The sequence below is a fragment of the Cornus florida genome, unplaced genomic scaffold (genome assembly GCF_030987335.1).
Source record: "Cornus florida cultivar Cherokee Brave unplaced genomic scaffold, ASM3098733v1 CherokeeBrave_3.0.0_Hap2_Chr02, whole genome shotgun sequence".
Lineage (NCBI taxonomy): Eukaryota > Viridiplantae > Streptophyta > Magnoliopsida > Cornales > Cornaceae > Cornus > Cornus florida.
Genome location: NW_026775572.1, coordinates 2,047,262 through 2,070,000, shown reverse-complemented (window position 1 = coordinate 2,070,000; position 22,739 = coordinate 2,047,262). Strand labels below are relative to the sequence as shown.

Sequence of the window (22,739 nt, the reverse complement as noted above, 5' to 3'; positions counted from 1 at the left end):
TCATTTGTCCATTTTCTCTTCTTCACTCTTCTTTTATTGCTGTCTAGAAATATCAACAGGCTACTTTGTGAAGATATAAAAGCTCAATGCCTTTGAACCTTGTCTATTTTAACCAATTTGCCTCTGAAAACCATTACACGTCACTTCTTTTTTACAAATCCAATCCACAGACCATCAGTAATCTAACCAAATAAGTAATTTTAGAAGGCATTTAAATATCAGGATGCTGTCCTGCATCACTTCCTCTTAAGATTTTTATGAAAATATCATTCATGCCTAACTTGTTACAAGTTCTATGAAATTGACTTTTACCTAAGACATTACTTATTTTGTTATTTTATTTTTTCTTTTTTCTTTTAATCATCTTGAGCTACTATCTTTGTTAAAGTTTCTGTATTGAAGTTACTTTTACCTGAAAATGTTTTACAATATAAGCAACCTTGGTTGGCTATTTATACAGTTGTTTATCTTGGTACATTTTATCAGAGTATCTAGAGGAGTCCCTTTTCATGCAGAGATACTTCACTCCCGTTTCACTAGTTCTATATCCCATGGCTCTTATTTGCACCAAAACTCCACCCATCTGTTTGATGATCCAAAAACTGCAATGTGGCTGGAATTAAGTATTAGCAACAATGTTATGTGGCCACACCTTAAGGAGAGGTAGCTAGAAGAAAATGGCCGTGTGGCAGGCCTCTAAATGGCGACATTAACATCTAAAGGAGTTGGTTAAATATGCTTGTAAAACATTTAGCAGAAATAGCTAGAGACTTCGTTACCCCAAAAAGGAACTAGATAGAGATTTGGAGGAAATTTTCCTTCAAGTACTAGCCACTCTTCTACAAGGAAATAAACACAATGATTGCACGTAGCTGAAGCGATGCCTTTGCCTCCCCATCCCTCTTTTGGGGGTTGTAGGAATCAGTGTGCAATTTGTTTTCTCTCAATATTTGTTTTATTTTACACTTTGTTGCTATAGACAGTGGGGTTTGAAGTTTGGGGTACTGGTTCACAGCTGATATCAAGTGATTGCCTCTATTGAATGAAATTCCTGATCTCGTCCCTTGTTCCAACCAAGTAATGGCCCTAAAATCGACCATGTATAAGTGGCCAAAATTATTGCAACCCGCATGTTGACACCTAATTTGACAATATATGCTTGGTTTGGCCTTATTTGACTCTTATAAAACTATAACTTTGAGGTTGATTTATGCACACTTCCTGTGTGTGATCATTTAACAACTAACATTTGATGTCACATTAGTAAATAAACTATCCTTAAGTAGTCTTTCCATCTCTTCATCCATTATAATTTTTCTACCAATAGATGATGATGCTATCTGTTGATAGAACTTTGCAAGAGTGAGGATAAGTAAGAGAAAAGCACAAGGTTTTCTCTGAATATTGAATGTAATAATAAGACTGTAATTTTTTAGTATAGATCGACCAGAAGGAAAAAGATACCAGGCCTTGTCATAAAATTGTAGAAAGAACATAGAAATCCCTGTTGACTATCCATGATTATCTTTATGAATGCCAACGTAAGTTGGACAAATGCTTACAAAGACCATAAATTGTTGGAACCTCTTCTTTTAAAGTCCTCAGATCCTAAATTTCAAATTCCTATAATTATATAAATATATAGTTTAAAATCACTAAATTATTGCCTAATGTTATGTTTATCAAATAGGAATTATTTGCCAATCCACAACAATAATTTCAAAATTGGTTACTTATAAAAAGAACTACCAATAATTCGGGAGTTTTTCATGATACTTATGATATCTGCAATTATTATATAGTTCTTGAATTAAAAAATAATATATGGTTTGTTTGTAAACAATAGATAGGATCCTATATATGTAGATGAAGGATATTTTTTGATGTTGTGGAGAATTTCATTACTATACTCCCGTATACTGAATCAGCTTGAAAACACTGTGAGAGTTGTTGAATCTATCAATACTAGACCATTCTTTCCTTTACTGCAACCATCTAACCATTTAGTATTTTTTTTTTTCTTTTCCAGTGTGACAATGGATGGTATGGAACAGATTGCAGTATTCCATCTGTTTTATCGTCCATAAGAGAGTGGCCTGGATGGCTTCGACCAGCTCAGATTAATGTTCCTGATAATGCACAACTCACTGGGAACCTTTTCAATCTCAATGCTGTGGTGGAAAAGAAAAGGCCCCTTATATATGTTTATGATTTGCCCCCCGAGTACAACAGTCTTCTTCTTGAGGTCAGAATGCACACTGATAGTGATTCATGATACATTCCAAGGGTGAGTTTTTTGGGTTTTTTCATCACTTTATTGGGTATTGCAGGGACGACATTTCAAGTTGGAGTGTGTAAACAGAATCTATGATGATAAGAATGCTACATTGTGGACAGATCAGCTGTATGGTTCACAGGTATCACTTCAACCAAGATCAATACCAATTTAAATAGTAATATAAAAATTAGCTAATAATTTATGTAATCTTGTGATGCCCCTTACTCACAGATGGCACTCTACGAAAGTCTCCTAGCTAGCCCTTATCGAACATTAGATGGTCAGGAAGCAGACTTTTTCTTCGTTCCAGTTCTTGATGCCTGCATTATAACTCGAGCGGATGATGCACCCCACTTGAGCATGGCGGTATGGAAGTGCACTTGAGCAATGGTTTCTTATACCATTTTAAATACGATGCTTTCAGAGATATCATATTATTACATTTCCATATCCTTGTAATTTGTATTCTGCAAATGAATCACCCATAAAATGTCATGTCATCAAAAATGAAGCTGTAGTCTTGTCTTACCAACTACAGTTATCTTCCTTCTTAAACCTCTAATAGCACTACTCGACTCAACTAATCTTTGCTTAAACTCGATAGGACCATCACTTGGGATCGGCTGCATGGTTCCTTCTTCTGCCATTCTGTTTTATATATCACCACCTCAACCAGCATTTCTTTTGGCCTTCCACAGTCATATAAACTTGAGTTAGTTCACTCCTCCTTACTAGGTCATTTAGTTAGTCTTTGCTTCACATGACTAAACCATCACAAAAACCAGTGCCTTATTTTGTCTTCAGTTGGCAATTGGTATATTTAATTTCTCAAAAACAACATTATTGTATTATTTTATCTTTTATTATAGGGTAAATTATCTCAACCTCCCCTTAGGTTTGTCCTAATTACTCTCGGATTAAACTAGTGAAAAAAGTGTGATCAACCTCCCTTGAGGTTTGTTTGAAATAACTCTGACCTCTTCTGCTGTCAGTTGACCGCTAACCCAGTTTAAAATTAAATGAAATACTAAATGCCCTTACGTGCAGCAAAATGAAAATAATTGACCTTATTAACCATATGAAAACCACTTAAACTATTATATTTTGGACAAAAAAACACCTCGCCATTTCAAGACACAAATCACTTATTACTATAAATACATATAATAGGTCATATATATATCCTCCACCAGGAGGTCATGCTCATGCCACCTCCACCACCGCCAACCCCTATTCTTGCCACCTCCGCCAACCCCTATTCTTGCCACCTCCGCCACCTAAATCTCTCTTATGACTGCTCCCCCCCCCCCCCCCCCCCTTCTCTCACTCACCACCACAACGAGCTCTCTCTCTCATACACACATTTGCACACACATCGCCACTTCTGCTTCTCTCTCTCTCGGAGTACATCCTTGCCCCCATAATTGTGACCCCACCTTTCCATTGCCAACAACCCACCTAGAAGGCATAGAGCCATGTATGGGCGGCCTCCCCCATTGAATTTTTTTTCTATTATATTCCTAAAATTCTGTCAAAATTCTAATAATGCCCCCACTAAAATTTAACAAAACCACTTATACATACTTGTCCCAAAATACCCCTCAATCGTTACCTCTATATCTCTCTCTTTAAACTTCACAATATGCTCGGCTTTCTGAATATGGGTTGACCAGAAATTTTCCCAGGCTGTCTTTAGTTATCATCTTGGTCTACCAAAAAAATCTAAGTTTGATAATATTAAATTTCTTAGTTCCTAATTTCTACTTTTCTTTTTAAATTAGAAATTTTATGAGTATACTATTAACATGATTTCTGCTAGAATTTCTTTAATTTGAATAGTTTTTAATATGTTAACTTGATAATAAAATTGGAGTATTTGGTAAAAAAATAATCGAAATGGAAGTATGAGTAATTAAATGAACGTATCTATTAAGTTAAAGTTTTTTTAAAAAAATTCCCTTATTTTTGTTCAAAACAACCCCCTCTCAAATCATTTTCTATCTCCGTCACTACCAAATAGCCCGCCTCTTATTAGATTGTCGTTGTTGCACCCGCATCCCCCATAGCCTCCTCTGTTGATCTACCCCAACTACTAAAAATAGTGATGAGTTCTGGAAGCTTTCCCCAGTAAAAATGGTGGCAGCGATAAACAGTTATTGAGGAATTGCAATTCAAATGCTGAACTAAATAAAGGGTTCCCTTTTTATAGTTCTCTAATCTTCTCTCTCTCTCTCTCTCTCTCTCTCTCTCTTACACGCTCACTTAGTTTATCTTCTTAATTTGTTATCATAATTTATAATCTGATATTATTCTTTCACTCCAAAATAAAATTCAAATTTCCATCAGTTGTCCGGTTTCTTAAATTTTTTGCATTGAATGTAATGGTTCTTTATATTGGGGACCTTGAAAACCCTAAAAATGGCGAGTGAAATGGTGGTGGGTTTCAGACCTTGAAAACACTAACAATGATTAGGGCTATTGTAGTGGTGCTCCAAAGGAGAAGGATGTGGTGGGGGGCTGTGACTGTTGTGGTGGTTGTGGCCATGGCTCTCGCGGTCATGATGGCAGTGGTTGTGGCAATCATGGCGGTGGTGTTGGAGATTGAGGCTGTGGTGGTGGTGGTGGTGGTGGTTGTGAATGTTAGGAAGAGGCGAGAGAGAGAAACAAGGAGGGAGGAGAAAGATGGAATAGAAAGAGTTTTTAGGGTAAAATTGGTCATTTCATTCTTGGGTTCGCTTACATCAGCAGAATGTCTTATACTTTGTATTAAATTTGGGGGTAATTTAGTAAATTTACGGCTAGCGTCAATCATCCTATTGTTTTTAACTCTGATAGGGGGTGCCAGAGTTATTTTTTAGACAGTTTAATCCAAGAGTAATGTGGACAAACCTCAGGGGAATTGGAGTAATTTGCCCTTTTTTGTATTGCCACTCATCCATAGCAACATTCTTATTTTGGCCAGCCTTATTATTTGAACAACTTTTGAATGTTTGTGCATCTGATCAACATGCCCATATTATATGATCCACTTGAGTTACGCCTTGGTTTTGTCTTGTCATATATTTATTTACATTTTTACACATATTTGATTTTTTTTTTTCTCTATTGTTGTCAATTTCATTCTTCTTCTTCTTTTAGTTGACTCTGTAAATGTTCAATTCATGCTTCTCCACTTTCAGTACATTCAACTTAAACTCTATTTGTTTGCGTTGTGGGATTCATGTGTTTCATTGTAATGTGTGTACCACTAATTTTCAGAAACACAGGGGCTTAAGGAGTTCTCTTACCCTGGAATTCTATAAGATGGCATATGATCACATTGTTGAGCAATATATGTACTGGAACCGCTCATCAGGAAGAGACCATATTTGGGTATGGATGAAAACCTTTACATATTGTTTGTGTGGAAAGAATTACTGATAGATAATGCTTATCTTTTATTTATGGTATGGACGTTTAATAATTATTTGCTAAGGATGTTGCCTTTATATCTCAAGGCAGTCCTTTTCATGGGATGAAGGTGCTTGCTATGCCCCCAAGGAGATATGGAACAGCATGATGTTGGTTCACTGGGGTAATACAAATTCAAAGCATAACCACTCAACAACAGCATATTGGGCTGACAACTGGGATAGGATTCCTTCTGACAGAAGAGGGAATCATCCATGCTTTGACCCAGATAAAGATCTTGTGCTTCCAGCATGGAAAGTTCCTGATGTAGATGCCTTAAGCTTAAAACTTTGGGCTACGTATGTGTCTCTTCGAAGCAAACATTGTTTGACTGAAGTTTTTGCCCTAGTTTTTTGGCTTTTGGGTGCATAGCAGACCCCTTTTTAATGTACGCTACCAACAATAGGATTTGTTGATTATTACGTGTGCAGGCCTCGTGAGAAGCGGAAGATACTATTTTACTTCAATGGAAATCTAGGCCCAGCTTTTGAAAATGGAAGACCAGAAGCCACGTAAGTAAAATGAAGTGCTATTTGGAAAACTCTTAAGATTGGACCATCATGTTGAAATTCACGGGACTGTTCATATTGGAGTAGTCATGATATTCGACATATTTTCCCCCATCTGTTTTCTCTCTTCTTGTCAAAAGGTGTTATTTTGAGATATATTCTGAAGTTTTAATTCTGTTTAACAAACATTTTCTGAATCAGTTTCATTTTTTGTTGTTCATATACCAGTTTCCAAGTAACCTTAAAATATACATATTGTACATGGGAAGCTTTTAAGATATATTATTGGTTAGATCTGTTGTATTATTCAGGTATAGTATGGGTATCAGGCAGAAAGTGGCAGACGAGTTTGCATCTAGTCCAAACAAGGAAGGGAAGCTTGGGAAACAGCATGCAGAAGATGTGATTGTGACTCCTCTACGTTCTGATAATTATCACCAGGATTTGGCCACTTCTATCTTCTGTGGAGTTATGCCCGGAGATGGGTGGAGTGGTCGAATGGAAGATAGTATTTTGCAAGGCTGCATTCCTGTGGTTATTCAGGTTATTAGATTCTCTTTTTGGTTTCTCTTCTAAATTCAAGCTCGAGTAATACAATGTTTCTTATTAAGCCCATCATTGATTTTAAGCTTCTTGCCAGTTTATGGCTTGCTGAGGGCATGTTACAACTAACTACTGATGAAATTTGGTTAAAACTGATTTTGGGGCCTTCTGCCATTTTAGAGATGAAGGATATCATTTTTTGTAATTGCCTGGACTGCCGACAAGCCATGTGCACCATCAAGTTTTTGTTATTTGAGAGGAAAATTTCAGATGAATGCATCCACACTGTGATGTTCTAATTAGTACAACCCACATTTATATTTCTACAATTTGGTTTCCATGTTCAGGATGGGATCTTTCTGCCATATGAGAATGTGCTCAACTATGAAAGCTTTGCTGTTCGTATACGTGAAGATGAAATTTCGAACATGATAAGAATTCTGAGGGTAATTTCTACTATCTTCCTCTTAATGCAATTGGGATTAGACATCTTTTATTGGAAGTTGGAAGGAGTTGAATGACTGATGTGTTTGGCTTCCTGAAGGGATTCAATGAGACGGAAATTGAATTAAGGTTGGCAAATGTACACAAGATCTGGCAGCGGTTTTTATATCGCGATTCTATATTACTTGAGGCTGAGAGGCAAAAAAGTGCATTTGGCCGGGTAGAGGATTGGGCTGTAAAGTTCTTGCAATTAAGTGATGATGATGTCTTTGCCACATTTATACAGGTGTTATACTCTCTCCTGTGCCTAAAAAGCTGCTGCAATTTCTTATTATTCCAACTGGAACTGCATTGCATGCTGTTAAATTTTTGTCACATCACATGACTGAAGTTTGGCAAAGCTAAGATGAAGGAATGCCAGGGTGTATTTTTATGATCTAATAATGGGCTACCTGAAATGCCTGCAAGACTTGTTCTTTATGGAGCATAAGCACTGGGTTATCCCTAGGAATTAAGGAAAAATGATTATAATAACAACAAACAAAGCCTTTTTCCAACTACTTGGAGTTGGCTACATGAATCATATCCTTCTTTTCCGCTCTGTGCAAGGCCATAGCCTCAATCAAACCACATCTTATCATATTCTTCCTTAGAATCTCTACCCACGTCAACTTTAGTCTTGCTCTTCCACTAGCATTACCCTGTGTGTGGATCATGTCACTCTTAAAGGTCTCATGTGCACGTGTCCAAACCATCTTAACCGATTAATTATCATTTTATTTTCAATTGGCGATACTTTAACCATCTCAAGATTGTGTTCATTTCTAATTTTTATCCTTTCTTGTTTTGCTGCACATCCATCTCAACATTTGCATGTCCGCCACACTCACTTTATACATTTGTTCCCTATCTGCCCAACATTCTGTCCTTAAGAGTAAAACTGGTCTAATAATTGTTCTATAGAACTTCCCTTTCAATCTTAACGAGATCGTTCATCACAAAATGTACTACATGCACTTCTCCATTTATCCCATCCTGCCTTGATTGTATGATTAACATCATCTCCAATTTCTCCTTCATTATGGATAATTAAGCCTAAATAACGAAGATGTTCACTCTTTTTTTGGTACCTTTTGATCCTCAATCTTCACTACATTCTGGTTTGTATCTTTAGATTTACTAAAGTTACGCTCCATATTTTTGTTTTTTATTTCCACTTATCCCAAAACCTTCTAATTTTAGACTCCCCTCGAGACCTTCAATTTGACATTGACTCCTTCTCTAATCTTATTAAAACAATATAATATAACCATTATAATAGAAAAAACATAAATTTGTCTGTGGGTGCAGTGAATCGGGCTGTAGTTTTTTGCGTTTGGGTGAATAATAAGGGTATACACTTGGTTGCATCTGGTGCAAAGTACCAGGTTAATTTGTTGTTCTATTGGAACAATAAATTGACCTCAACATTTTTTATTTTCTTTCGGCTTATGTCATAGTGGATGTCTGGAGGGTCGAAAATCAGTCAATCATTTCTGATTTCATCATCTTTTAATTTTTTCTGTCAGTTGTTGGGTTGGGCTCGGGTTTTGCATTGTTATTCATTTATTTGAGCAAATATATTATGTGAAATTTCCATTTCCTTTGCAATTCTCCCTTCTTGATACAGGTAAAGGAGCAGTTTCATGTTGATTTGCTATTCCCCAAAAATGTATGAAATTTTAGAATTTGGTCACCAAAGCCTCTATTTTTACCTTAAGAAGAAGTAGAAATAACTAAAACCGTGGTAAGCCCAAAGATCATGAAAGAACAAAGTTATTAGAAATTACACTTTTTAAGTAGCAGTAAATGTACAATTTATATACATTACATGGTCTGCTACGAAGTTGGTGATGCCACCCTATTTACAGAATCTGGATATTGAGAAGTTTTAAATTTGTCGCCCATCATTTGCTCCTTCTTTCTGGTTTTTTTTTTTTTTTTTGGGGCATATTAACAGTCTAGTATTGTTGGGTGCAATTTATGCCAGTATTGCAACATATCATTTTGTTACACAGTCCGTGTATAGTTCTAAACTTATCTCTTTAGGCGATGCCTGTGAAGATACATTGAGACATTGCCTGGTGCAAGATAACTCGTTTTATTAAATGCTTTTGCTGTTTTTGTAATATGATTGATCCTATTATCTAACCTTGGACCATATGGAAATGGATTGAGCAATGCAAATACTGTTCTCTCATTGGATGTTATTTGCGTACATTAAACTATAGTATCACAGTGTCATATGATGGCCAATATGTAATGGAAAATAATGGAAAAAGACAATTAATGCGACCAACCCTATTCATGTGGTGTGAAGCAAGGATAATGGTGGCCATTAAGTTTTTTGGTATTATGTGACTGATTAATCAAAGAAAGGAAGACTTTTTGTGCAACGAGCAACGAACAATAACAAGCACACTTTATCGGTCTCATCTACCTGAAATCCTTTTGCTTCCTCAATTGTGCAGAGATGTTAAAGATGGCAATTATCTGCTATGTGAAACAATGAATTTGTTTCATCTGGTATTCTCTTGAAAACTGTCCATCGGCATACCATGTCTGAGATTTGTGATAGACACAGAAAACCTGCGTGCATTCCTTCTTGTTTTAGTTATAGTGATTGATATTTCTAGTCTTAGCTGATGAATTTGGATTGTGTTTTTCTTGACAAGGTGTTACACTACAAGTTACATAATGACCCTTGGAGGAGGCAACTTGCTCATCTGAAAAAGGAGTTTGGGTTACCGCGAGGATGCTTGATAAGAACCGACTGAGACTGAAGCATGGAATATAATAGGGAACAAGTTCCCTGAGATTGTAATAATTTGGAGGTTCTTGAGGTAGAAAGAAGCATACACCTTGAAGCTTGAGCACGAGCTGCGTTTGTCATTTGCAGGAGACCTAGATTGAAACACTTGTTGCACAGTTGGACTGAGTGCATCATCAGCAACCAGCCACACTGAAAGTCACAGTTCCTATTGATATATAATTCCGTTGCCAATTTTCCTGCAGAGGCCAAAAAAAGATGCGAGCATGTATTTTTTTCTTTTAGAAAATTAGTACAAATGTAAGATCAAATTTGTTGCTCTTAGTAGATTGTGTATTCTTGGAAAGAACTTATCCGGGAAAAAAAAAAAACCGAGACAGCAATTTTTTCATTAATTTATTGTTAATATGGTACATCTCCCATATAGATGTTTACATTGTTACAATATATCTATACACACACACATATATATATATATATGCTGATGCTGATGTATTTACAAGTTACTTTTTAGAGATCTTCAATATAAGATTTATCCACAAGTTGCATAGTTTTGTGGTGATGGTTTGCCATGCTTTATTGTTTTAGTGGACACTGGACGAATTGAAGATGACAGACCAATCTATTTTTATTTTATTTTTCTATTTTTTTGCAAAAAGGTCATATATGTATAATACAAGTCTAAGATCTTATATATAATTTTAATAAGCTCAAGGACTTGTTTGAAATATATGCCCTTGAATTGGAAGAATTTATTCAAAGTAACATTTTGTTATTGATAGATTCCTAAAAAATTAAAAATTCTATATTTAATTACTAGTAAAATCCTCAACTTTGTCGGCTACGTGATCATTCTATACATAGAATTATAGAATTATTTTATACGGAGTAATATATTTTTAATTTTTATAAAATTATATAATTTTATAAATATATAAAAATAATTCTTTTATCAATAAACTCTAAAATTTCTATATCAACTATTAATAAAATCTTAAATATTATTAAAATTTTATATTAAAAATTATTTTTATATTTAATTTTTTAATAATGTTATTTATTTCATATAACACCTAAAAACAGTTTTTTAAGAAATTTTGATCATTTCTAATTACTGGTAGAATTATACAGGTCACCAACAATTAAATCTCTGGTCCTTTTCTGTATTGCATCCCTAAAGTTCTCTGTCTTTTCTCTCTCTCTCTCTCTCTCTCTCTCCATTGTTCTGGTCGGAGCAGCAAAGTCACTATGAACCTCTCGTCTCTCAAACTCGACTCCAACCCTATCACGGCACCACAGAGGAGTTTCAGTGGCGGAAACCACAGGAGCTGTGGAATCGGTGGTGGTAGTGGGTCATACCTTCCCTTTCACCAACGAAAGGTCATCGTGTGCTCTGTCAAGTCCGTTTCTTCTTCTTCGTCGTCGTCGTCCGCCGTAGCCGACCAGGCGAGCGCGGGACTGACTCGAATCGGGACGCTGAGTCAGGTCTCAGGCGTTTTGGGTTCTCAGTGGGGCGACGAAGGCAAAGGAAAGCTTGTCGATATCTTGGCCAAGCATTTCGACATCGTCGCACGCTGTCAGGTATGCGGTTCTCTGCTTCATTTTTATGGGTTACTTAGGGCTTATAGATATATTTGATAAATCCTAGGGTTTATATATATACATATAAATCTTAGGGATTGTATATATTGATACATACATGCATACAAATACAGTGTGAAACACATATTGCATTAGAGCTATAGTGTCTTTCTCATGGTCTTGTAAAGTGGGTATTTGATTGAAATTAATTCTTTTCGATTCTGATTTACGGATGATATGGATTGCATTTACCATTGTTGGATATTTATTCTCCATGTATAACAAAATTAAGGAAGAGAATTGAAATTGAAATTATTTGAGTTGGACATGAGTCTGTTAAACTGTATATCACGGTTTGGTTTAGTGAATCATTAGTTTGGTTTGAATTCCCTCTTGAACTCAATTTTGACTCAATTTCTCCACGTAATCAGGTTTTTCCTTTAATAAATTAAAGTTGATTTGTAAGCCAACACTGACTCATGATGGGGGGATAAATCAACATCGATTTTGATATGACATGATCATATGTTATAAGAATGTGGAAATAATTCCTGTAAAGAAACTGAAACATTTGCAATAAGAAAGCTGGTAAGTTTCTTGACATTCAATTGTTAGTGTAATCTGAAAGCTCAGACTGTCAAGCATTAGGTCTCAGTTTGAGTATGAGAAAACAGCCACTTTGTCATAAACTAATGCCAAAGGTTATTCTGTCTCCTGTCTTCGTCTTAGTACAGGGGTGGAGCTAGGGGTGGACCAGCAGGGGCCATGCCCCCCAAACTTTCTTAAAAATTCCATTATACCCCTAAATATTAATTACTTTGTAGGTATTGCCCCTAAAATTCATTAAAAATTTCAATTGGCCCCCCAATTTTTTTCAAAACACAAAACACTAGTATATTGACCCAAAATAGAGAATTTGAAAATAATTTTAGTCTGTGTCTCCTTGAAATTTAGTAAATTTACAACTTTGACTCGTTTAACTATATTTTTAAACTTTTCTAACTTTAATTACATAGTTCGAACTCACCCCCCCCCCCCCCAAAAAAAAAAAAAAATTTCTTAGGTAGGTGGGGCATGCATTGATAATGCAAAAGTAAGACGCAAATTGTAATTTTTCCTATTTTTCTTTTTTATCTTTTAAGACATTTGTTACATGTAAAGATCTATATTACCTTTTTCATGGTTTATTTTATTCCAAAATTCTAAATTCTGAACATAGTTAGGTTTCATTCCCTATTTATTTTGAATTTGGTGGTTTTGTGTGCTTGCAGACACTTGTGTGTTGATGAAAGACATATCTATTGTTATAGTTAAAAATACATATTTGTTTGCATTAAAAAAATGTATCTTTGTTTAATTATATTTTTTCCATGTACACTTACTTGAAATGTTGAATTGGCGGAGGCATGACATTGTATGCGAGAATGTATTATTCTAGTGTATTCTAATCTGTTTCTTTTTTGGGTTTGTGTAGTTGGAGGTATTATATAAATAAAACAATGAAGAAATAAAAGTAGCATGTGCATTGTTGATAGGAATTAGCATAGGATCTTACTTGTACTCTTTAAAAACATAGAAAAATATTTGCCAACTGACTTATAAACATATCAGGTTATATACTGTGGGACTGTTCATGATGCACCAAAACTTTGCAAGCTGGGTACATCATCCGGTGAAAATTTTGAAACTAGTTTAGCGTCATTTTGTTCCCCCACCTCCCCCTCCAAAAAAAAAAACGCACACGCACACCAAGCCACATAGCTGGTGAAAGATACTCTTTTTTTTGGGTTGTACTAAACATGCTTTACATGATCCTGATGACAAAATTTTTATTTGCTGGGAGTTGCAATATTTTCTGTCCGAAATCTTCAATATTCTTACCGACAGGGTGGAGCTAATGCTGGGCACACTATTTACAATTCAGAGGGCAAGAAGTTTGCCTTGCACCTTGTTCCATCAGGCATTCTCAATGAGGAAACCCTTTGTGTTATTGGTAACGGAGTTGTGGTGCATTTACCGGGTCTATTTAAAGAAATCGATGGCCTTGAAGCTAATGGGGTCTCCTGCAAAGGAAGGATATTGGTATCTGACCGTGCTCACTTGTTATTCGATTTCCATCAAATAGTAGATGGGCTTAGAGAAGCAGAGCTTGCTAATTCCTTTATTGGTACTACCAAGAGAGGTATTGGACCTTGTTATTCGAGCAAGGTCATCCGGAACGGCATTAGAATATGTGATCTGAGACATATGGACACTTTTCCTCAGAAGCTTGATCTTTTATTGTCAGATGCAGCTTCAAGATTCAAAGGGTTTAAGTATAGCCCAGATATGCTCAAGGAAGAAGTTGAAAAATACAAGAGATTTGCTGAAAGGTTGGAACCTTTCATTGCCGATACTGTGCATGTCATGAATGAATCTATTGCAAAGAAGAAGAAAATTTTAGTGGAAGGTGGCCAGGCAACCATGTTGGATATTGACTTTGGAACTTACCCTTTTGTAACTTCCTCTAGCCCATCAGCTGGGGGAATCTGTACTGGTCTTGGCATTGCCCCTAGAGTTATTGGTGATCTTATTGGAGTGGTATGTGGATACTTTTCCATTTCTTTCTTTCTTTCTTCTTCAGAGTTTTTCTTCTTCAGAGTTGGGGAGGCGAGATGGGTTCTTTACCTTTTTCATAGTAGTTGTAGAGACAAACATTTGCTAGGATGGGCAATATAACATTATATTAAGAATAACATTCTTTGTATAATGTGGTTTCTTTCTGATTGTCTTAGTTAGTCAGTACCCTTTCACTTTTATGGAAAAGGAACTCAAGTTCCTGGGAGTGTTTGAACATTACGAAAATGCAATGATAAAAAGCATTCAATTTTCGTGCTTGACACAACTACCTGCCAGTTTTGGTTCCTAACAGACTTTCTTAATGCAGGTTAAAGCATATACTACAAGAGTTGGTTCAGGTCCTTTCCCAACCGAAATCTTGGGTAAAGGTGGTGACCTCCTTAGGTTTGCTGGGCAGGAGTTTGGCACAACTACTGGCCGTCCTCGTCGTTGCGGCTGGCTTGATGTGGTCGCTCTAAAACACTGCTGTTTGATTAATGGGTTTTCTTCTCTAAATCTCACCAAACTTGATGTTTTGTCGGATCTTCCTGAAATTCAGTTAGGTGTTTCTTACAAACAGCTCGACAATACACCAATCAGATCATTCCCTGCGGATCTTCGTGTACTTGAGCAATTGAAGGCAAGTAGTTTTTTCTTCTTAAACATTCATTTGGATGGTTTTTTATGACTTATTCGCAAGCTTCCACTAGCTGTTTCTTTGGATACATGATGGAATTCAATTTTTTTCTGCTATCCCGCTGATTAGAATATTGAACTAAAAAGGCCACCTAGGGCATGCCAGTTGATCTCCTTGTTTTCTGTGCATTTGGAACTCCTAAAACCATTGTTAAGGATACAAACAATACGATGAAATGAATTCATGCATATGCTGGCATCAACCGTAATAAAAGAAAAATGAAATTGTGTTGTTCCCTTGACACCTTCTGAATTTATTTTTATGTTACTTATGTTTAGGTGGAATATGAAGTTTTGCCCGGTTGGCAGTGCGATATTTCTAAGATCAGAAACTACTCCGACCTTCCAAAGGCTGCGCGTCAATATGTTGAAAGGATAGAAGAACTTGTTGGTGTGCCAATCCATTACATTGGTATTGGGCCCGGACGTGATGCCCTTATATACAAATGATTTCTTGATTTTTCCCTTTGGTTGCAGGAGGGGTTCTCTTGTCTCAGTGGCAGGACAAAGCTTATTTTAATTCCAAAAGGAGTTTAATTTTTGGATAAACAAGTTATCAATTAGTTGACATAAATGCCACCTTCATCTGTGGAGGCAACTTTTTATTTAGGAATTCTAATTTCTATGTATTGTATTGTATTAGGCTACACATGGAGAATTCTTGTTTGGTGTCCTAATTTGTTGCATTTCTTCTTGGAAAAGGAGGTTTTGGTAGTAGCAATTACTGGAGTTTTAAATAATGATGATATCACCTTTTGTACCTTTAATTGCTCCAACTCATTTGGTTCTACCGACTTTGACATATCCCCATGAAATGCGGTGGGCATGGGAAGCTTTAATCTATTTTCATGGTTAATTAGTTGTTTATTGAGTATTTCAATTCTTCGATTTTGCATCACTAGCCTTTGATAGCTTGAAGGAACTCATTTTCAAGTCTGATTGACGGGGGAGAAGGTATTATTATTTCAATTTTACTGTCTTTGCTTTAGATTGTTTATTAGTAGTAGTAGTAGTAGTATGACCGAAATTGGTTTTCATTTATTTGTTTCTTCTTATTTTATTTTATTTTCTTATTTCTTTCCTTTCTAAAATTATATTTGTTAGGTTTGGAACCACTGAATAAGTGTCATAAATTTGGGATGCGATTCGCTGCCAAAATGGAACGGTAGCACCTCCGACATGCGTGATTGTGCTATAGTGAGAATTAGGAGTGCACATGTAAAGACCAATAATAAAACTATGTTGTTTAGGCTCCGTTTGTCAACATGGTACTATTTGATTGATTGGTTAATAATGTTAACATAAGCTACAATCACATTTACAAAAATGTATTAATAAAACTTCCAATATCTTAGTTCTCATTTACAAAAATAAATTTATTAAATCTATTTTGTTTCTTGTTGAGATATTACGTTATTTTAGAAACTATAATTGCACCACTTGGGTGGGTAAAAAGGAAAATTCATCTAAAAGTAACATCAATTAGGTTGACCACTTGGGTGGGTAAAAAGGAAAATTCATCTAAAAGTAACATCAATTAGGTTGAATAAAGCTTGATTTAGGTTAAAAATAGTTAATGCCTTAATGGGACTAAATTTTTTTGGTAAACCTAATCTACAAATCCCAATCGATCCAAATCGTTTTTTAATGGTTTGAATTGATTTCGTGGTCAGTTCTAATAAAATTAGAACTGTTAGGATCATTTTGATTTTTCTCATGGCACCAAACCGAATCATATAAATTCACAGAGAGAGACTAGAAAGATCATCACTCTTATTGCTTCCTTGATTGTTTTATTGCTTCTCTCTATCACATGATAAGTTCGCAACGAGTTGAGCCAAGCAAAGCATGTGAGTTGTGGCCGTCCAAGCTCGAGCTCGGCAATCAAAACTGAGTTTCGAACTCGAGTTTCTTGTGGAGCAGATATGAGTCTCCAAGTTCAACTTAAATATTACTTCTTCAGCTCAGTTCGTCCAAGCCATTTTCGAGCTTGAGTTCAAACGCAAGCCTAAAATTGATGAGAAAAAAATGCTTGTACGCACCAATAAATGAAAAAATTGCAGTGACTTGACAGCTTCTTTTACTTTCATCAAAAGTTCTAGCATAATGGTATTTTCTCATCTTCCAAAGTAAAAAGTGGATGATTCAAATGGATTTCTTGTCAAGGTAAAATAATTGACAACAAAAAAAAAAAATGTTTTCCTCACTAACACTTGTTTTATGAATGTATTCGTGAACCTAACAAGTCGGAGTCGTTGATTTCTAATTCGAAATGAGCTAACCCCACTCGGATGGAGGCATCATATTCTCAAACTGATTGCATGACTTCTACGGTTACCTTTCAAAATGGTCCCTTTCCGACTCATCACCCCTATTGTCAACATAAATGTTCATTGGCTGTCTTACATTTTCTTTTTCAAACTTTGGAAACATCAAGTATCTGACCCTTCCTTTTCAAAATACATACCAGACTCTTCTAGAATCAAAAGTACAACTGCACAAAATAAAAAGCACCACAGCTTCAAGTTTATTGTACAATGTAGACACAACTACTAGTCAAATCTATAACATTATTTTCTAGACAAAAGGAATGCACAAAATGAAATTCTATGTTGCTTTCAGCCAAGACTTGACTGGATTCTTTAAAGCTATAATTTTCATACCAGACCAGGAGTTGTTTTTCTAGCTAGAATCTGCAATCTCTTCAAACCAGAGGCAGCCTTCTCAACTCCATAAATCTGTTTTTACTTAAATTCGGACAAAGTTACTAAAATTAGAATAACCGTTTATCAATATTCAATATAATACTATTTGATTGATTGGTTAATAATGTTAACATAAGCTATAATCACATTTTCAAAAATATATTAATAAAACTTCCAATATCTTAGTTCCCATTTACAAAAATATATTAATTAAATTTATTTTGTTTCTTGTTGACATATTACGTTATTTCCTTCTACTAGATAATTTTAGAAACTAGAATTGCACCGCTTGGGTAGGTAAAAAGGAAAATTCATCTAAAAGTAACATTTATTAGGTTGAATAAAGCTTGATTTAGGTTAAACATAGTTAATGCCTTAATGGGAGTAATTTTTTTTTTTACGTAAACCTAATCTACAAATCCCAATCGATCCAAATGGTTTGAATTGATTTGGCGATCAGTTCTAATAAAATTAGAACTGTTAGGATCATTTTGATTTTACTTATCGAACCAAACCGAATCATATAAACTCACAGAGAGAGAGAAACTAGAAAGATCATCACTCTTATTGCTTCCTTGATTGTTTTATTGCTTCTCTGAGAGTGATATGAAATAAAACAATCAACTGAATTGATAGGGTTCGCAATCACATGATAAGTTCGCAACGAGTTGAAATGAGCTAACCCCACTCGGGGTAAGCATCATATTGATTGCATGACTTCACCGGATTCCTTTCAAAATGGTCCCTCCGACTCATCACCCATTCACCCCTATTGTCAACATAAATGTTCTTTAACTGTCTTACATTTTTCTTTTCAAACTTGGAAACATAAAATTTCTGACCCCTACTTTTCAAAGTACATGTCAAACTCTTCTAGAATCAAAAGTGCAACCGCACAAAATAAAAGCACCACAACTTCTAGTTTATAGTATAATGTAGACACAACTACTAGTCAATCCATAACATTATTTTCTAGACAAAAGGAATGCACAAAATGAAATTCTATGTTGCTTTCAGCCAAGAGTCGACTGGATTCTTTAAAGTTATAATTTTCATACCAGACCAGGAGTTGTTTTTCTAGCTAGAATCTGCAATCTCTTCAAACCAGAGGCAGCATTCTCAACAATCTGTTTAAATTCGGAAAAAGTTACTAAATTTAGAACCAACATTCTTCTTGCTCATAGGATAAGCTTTCCTGCTCATAGGAGGTTATGATTAATGTGAACCCCAAGGGTGGTCACACCTTCACCAGACACCCCCCAACAAGCATTCAAACGCGACCAACCCCACTCATCTGCCTCTCTAAAATATAATAAGATTATTACTACATAGTACCTACCAACCCATTCAGGGCCCAAAAAAGAAAAAACAAATTAAAAATCAACAATCTCACTCGATAATTATTATCACCATCCTTCTACTTGTGTTCAGATTGGCACATGGATTCATTTTGTTTTTTTTTTTTTTTTAAGCCATACCCCCTACTAGATTTTTATTTTTTATATCATTCCTTATTACTTCATTCCATATTAGTTTAGGTCCTTTTTGTCTCTTACCTTCTATGCAAATCAATCTTCCCTTTTTCACACGTGAATCTAAAGGTCAGCGTTGGGTATGGGCGACATGCCCATACCACCTAAGTCTACCTTCTCTTATTTTCTCAGTAATAGGTGTCACACTTCATTTCTCCCTAATCATTTAATTATTAATATTACTTTTCCTAGTTTTTCCAAGCATCCTCTTCACATCCACATTTCCGCCACATGGATGCGTTGTTCGTTTGTTTCTTTTTTAATGCGCATTCCGCTCTGTTAACAACCATCTACTCTAAAAGCTTAAGCTATTAGAGATTGTAATTTTAATATTTAAATCCTTCAACACGCTCCCTTACATGTGACCTTTTTTTTTCCAACACGTGTTTTCAATTTTTAATTATCAAGGCGACGGTGAGGGTTTTAGAGAGCGTGTGTTTTTAGAGAGTGTCTAATCCTTCAACACGCACGCTACATATAGAACTGCTGGTCTAATGATTAATCTATTCAGCACTTCTCCACTTAGTCGAACCTATTCCATTTCACTACATACATCATCGATCTTTCCATCTTTTTGTACAATTGATCCTATGTACTGAAAATAATTACTTCGAGTAATACTTTGGTCTTGAATTTTTATTGTTATATTATCATTCCCCGTAACTACTAAATTTACATGCCATGTATTCTGTTTTACTTTTACTAATTTTTAATCCTTTTGATTCTAATACACCTCTACAAATGTCATCCTTAAACAACATGCACCATGAAAGGTCATCTTGCAAGTCTTTCGACCAATCTTAGTTGAAGTTGAAATTTCAATAATAGAATAAAAGTACATTACCCTGAAAACATTCAAAACAATTAATTTATAAAGATACTACAATAAATAAATAAAATTCTAAAAAATGAAAATCATTGTGAATTAAAATCAGAACAGCTTAAAATATGAAAAAGAAAAGAAGCCTAAGTTCAAAGCCCTCTTATGGCATTTTCCTTATTTCCAAACAATTGGGGAAAATAAAAACCAATTTAATGTATTAGAAAAAAAAAAACCCCAATTACTATAATTTTTAAAAATATATATAAAAATATATAGACATATAGATAATTAGACGTAGCTGTTCTTAGTGTTCTACTTCTCATGAAAAATAAAATAAAATAAAATAAACAAAAGTCCTAGTAAAGAATCATGAAATCAGAACTAGAATAGCTTGCAAGAGATAATAACAGGTCAGTCATCAATCTGAAACAAATTCAATCACTTATAGTAAACGAATACCCTAATTTGATATGTATGTACTGTTAAAGAATGCAAATCCTAGGGAAAAAAAAAAAAACACCTTAATTAAAATTTAAAAGGACAAAAAGAAAGAACACAACCCTACCGATTAATTACCTGAACAAACCAAGGTCAAGAAATCCCAATTCTCATGTTCAAATCATTGTGTCAATTTCTTTACCATGTACATGTAGTCCCACAATTAACAACGCCAGCAATCATACAAAACCAAGAATAAACTTACAAAAAAAAAAGTAAGGTATTATACAAACTATCCAAACAATCTAGGTTTTGGATTTGTGGAATCTACCTTGGAAAGCAAAGCAAAGAGAAGATCCTGGAGAAAGCGAGGCGAAAACGAGGCAAATCTCTGCGGGTATATACAGCACACTGCCGTATGAGTTCTTGGATGGTTTCGACGAAGAGATTGAGACTTCGAATCGGCGGGACGTAGAGAGTAATAGGGACCGCCGAGAAGGCCAGGGCGAAGAACAGCTCCAGCATTTCAACAAAAGCCGCTTCAACGAATATAGAGAGAGAAAGAGCTGTTCTAGAGAGAGAGACGCCTTATTTATCTGGTAAGAAAATTTTGTATTGGACGAGTAAGGACTAGATTATGCTTCTGCGTGTCAGTGTTTGTATGTATGTATATATAGCAAGTACTCGTAGATAATAAAATTAAGGGTAAAGTACATTGACGGGGAAAGGATAAGCAGAGGAAAGTTAGCATGTTTTTGGACAATGACATCCCTTCAAGTTTGAAAAATGGACAAAGAGACCCTGAAGATGGTGAATTGACCTTATTACCCTTTCAAATAAAATTAACATTTTAATTGACTTAAATACCCTTTGATTAAACCCAAACCCGAAACCAAACCCGAACCCGAACCCGCCTGCGTATATTATACAGTTCACCAGAGGAGAGAGAAGGGAGATCAGATGGATGGTGGTTGTGGCCGCGGTGGTGGGTGTAGAGAGAGGGGGAAGAGAGGGGCGGTCATAGTTGAAGAGATAAGGTGAAGAGGAGAGAGAGGAAGAAGCATCGGCAATGACTGCGATAGTGGGGGTGGCGGCGATGACTGTGACAGTGGCGGCGAAACCCAGAAGCATCGGCGAAACCCTGAAATTGCCGGCGAGGACCAAGCTCCGATGACGATGCGGCCACGGACTGAATAGTGTGGCGAAGTTTAGAAACCGAGCAACAAGAGATCGACGAGCAAAAACAATCCGGCGAGGACCAAGCTCCGATGACGACAAGGTTCAGATAAGCACAGTCCGGCGACCGTCACCTGCAAGGCCGAGGAGGCTGAAGTGGCCATCGCTTCTGCCGTCCGTTTTGAGTCCAATTAGAGCCCTTTTCCATGCGAAGGTGAGAATTAGGGATGGTGATGTGCACAGATGAGGGGGTGATATATATGTGTGTGTGTGTGTGTGCGCGTGTGTATGAGAGAGGGGAAGAGGGTGGTGGTGGCGGCGGCACCGATCTCATCCTCAAATCTTCCCTGCAGGCTCAAACATCAACTCTCTACCGCTGTCAAGAATGAAAGACGCCGGCATGGGGAACGTCTCTGTCAATCCCGGTCAAACCCGGCTTGTCCAAGGTCGAGTTCGCCGCCCGAACCGAGGCTGAGCTCCGGCGAGGTCGAGGAGGTGGCAGTTGCAGAGCTCCTTTTTGGCGTCTTCTTTAGTGGGTGGTGATTATGGAGGTTGGGGGTTGGTGGAGATTGGGGGCGGTGGTGACTGGTTGTGTGTGTGTGTGTGTGTGTGTGTGTATAAGTATATATGAAAAGGGTATTTTGGCCATTTAAGTTTTAAATATTTTATAATTAAAATTAATAAAATAGTGAAGGGTAAAATGAACTTTTCACTTGATTTAAGGCTCTGTTTGGAGGGCAAATTTCACAAGGAGGTGTGTTTGTCCAAAAACAAGCCAACTTTCATCTGTCTGTCCTTTTTCCTCAAACCTCAGGGTCTCTTTGTACTTTATCCTAAAATTAAATAATACTAAATGGTAACTGCCTAACGCCTCCTCCTACCCCACTGGAAGTGTTTCTTAAACCAGGGCCGTGTTTTTTTAACCGCCCAAATAGAAAACTTTTATTTCTATATTTGATAAAGGTCTTAATTAATGGAGGATTACAATTTTAATTTTAAAAAATTAGTTCAGTAGGTACAAATAAATCATCATAATAATAATAATAAAGGGAAAAAAAATCACATATATTTTTGAGACAAACCCACATCCTAGGTTTTAATAAGAAATGGCCATCTACTCTCTAATTTAAAGCCATGTGCTCACCTTTATGATTTAT

At 36.0% G+C, this 22,739-nt stretch overlaps 2 protein-coding genes across 4 annotated transcripts in view; both read left to right on the top strand.

Moving 5' to 3' along the window:
* The window catches only part of LOC132292199 (uncharacterized), a 20,924-nt gene extending 10,496 nt beyond the window's left edge, over window positions 1-10,428 (top strand). For all 3 annotated transcript variants that reach the window (XM_059790336.1, XM_059790337.1, XM_059790338.1), the window contains 10 exons: window positions 2,030-2,245; window positions 2,331-2,417; window positions 2,510-2,644; window positions 5,537-5,650; window positions 5,780-6,027; window positions 6,160-6,240; window positions 6,549-6,780; window positions 7,128-7,226; window positions 7,325-7,510; window positions 9,939-10,428. In XM_059790336.1, coding sequence (XP_059646319.1) covers window positions 2,030-2,245; window positions 2,331-2,417; window positions 2,510-2,644; window positions 5,537-5,650; window positions 5,780-6,027; window positions 6,160-6,240; window positions 6,549-6,780; window positions 7,128-7,226; window positions 7,325-7,510; window positions 9,939-10,040 — 1,500 coding nt within the window. In that variant the 3' untranslated portion in view covers window positions 10,041-10,428. The remainder of the gene's footprint in view (window positions 1-2,029; window positions 2,246-2,330; window positions 2,418-2,509; window positions 2,645-5,536; window positions 5,651-5,779; window positions 6,028-6,159; window positions 6,241-6,548; window positions 6,781-7,127; window positions 7,227-7,324; window positions 7,511-9,938) is intronic.
* A 752-nt stretch (window positions 10,429-11,180) lies between these two features.
* Window positions 11,181-15,782, top strand: LOC132292183 (adenylosuccinate synthetase 2, chloroplastic). Its single transcript, XM_059790335.1, has 4 exons — window positions 11,181-11,614; window positions 13,502-14,194; window positions 14,541-14,852; window positions 15,188-15,782. Exons 1-4 carry the CDS (start codon window positions 11,282-11,284, stop codon window positions 15,356-15,358), a joined length of 1,509 nt encoding a protein of 502 aa, XP_059646318.1. The 5' UTR covers window positions 11,181-11,281; the 3' UTR covers window positions 15,359-15,782.
* The last annotated feature ends 6,957 nt before the right edge of the window (window positions 15,783-22,739 follow it).

What these genes read in the sequence shown, in the direction of transcription:
- LOC132292183 (XM_059790335.1), top strand. Translation starts at nt 11,282, where the DNA reads ATGAACCTCTCGTCTCTCAAACTCGACTCCAACCCTATCACGGCACCA. An exon ending in TTGGTGATCTTATTGGAGTG is followed by an intron (nt 14,195 to 14,540) that starts GTATGTGGATAC and finishes TTCTTAATGCAG; the next exon opens with GTTAAAGCATATACTACAAG. An exon ending in GTGTACTTGAGCAATTGAAG is followed by an intron (nt 14,853 to 15,187) that starts GCAAGTAGTTTT and finishes ACTTATGTTTAG; the next exon opens with GTGGAATATGAAGTTTTGCC.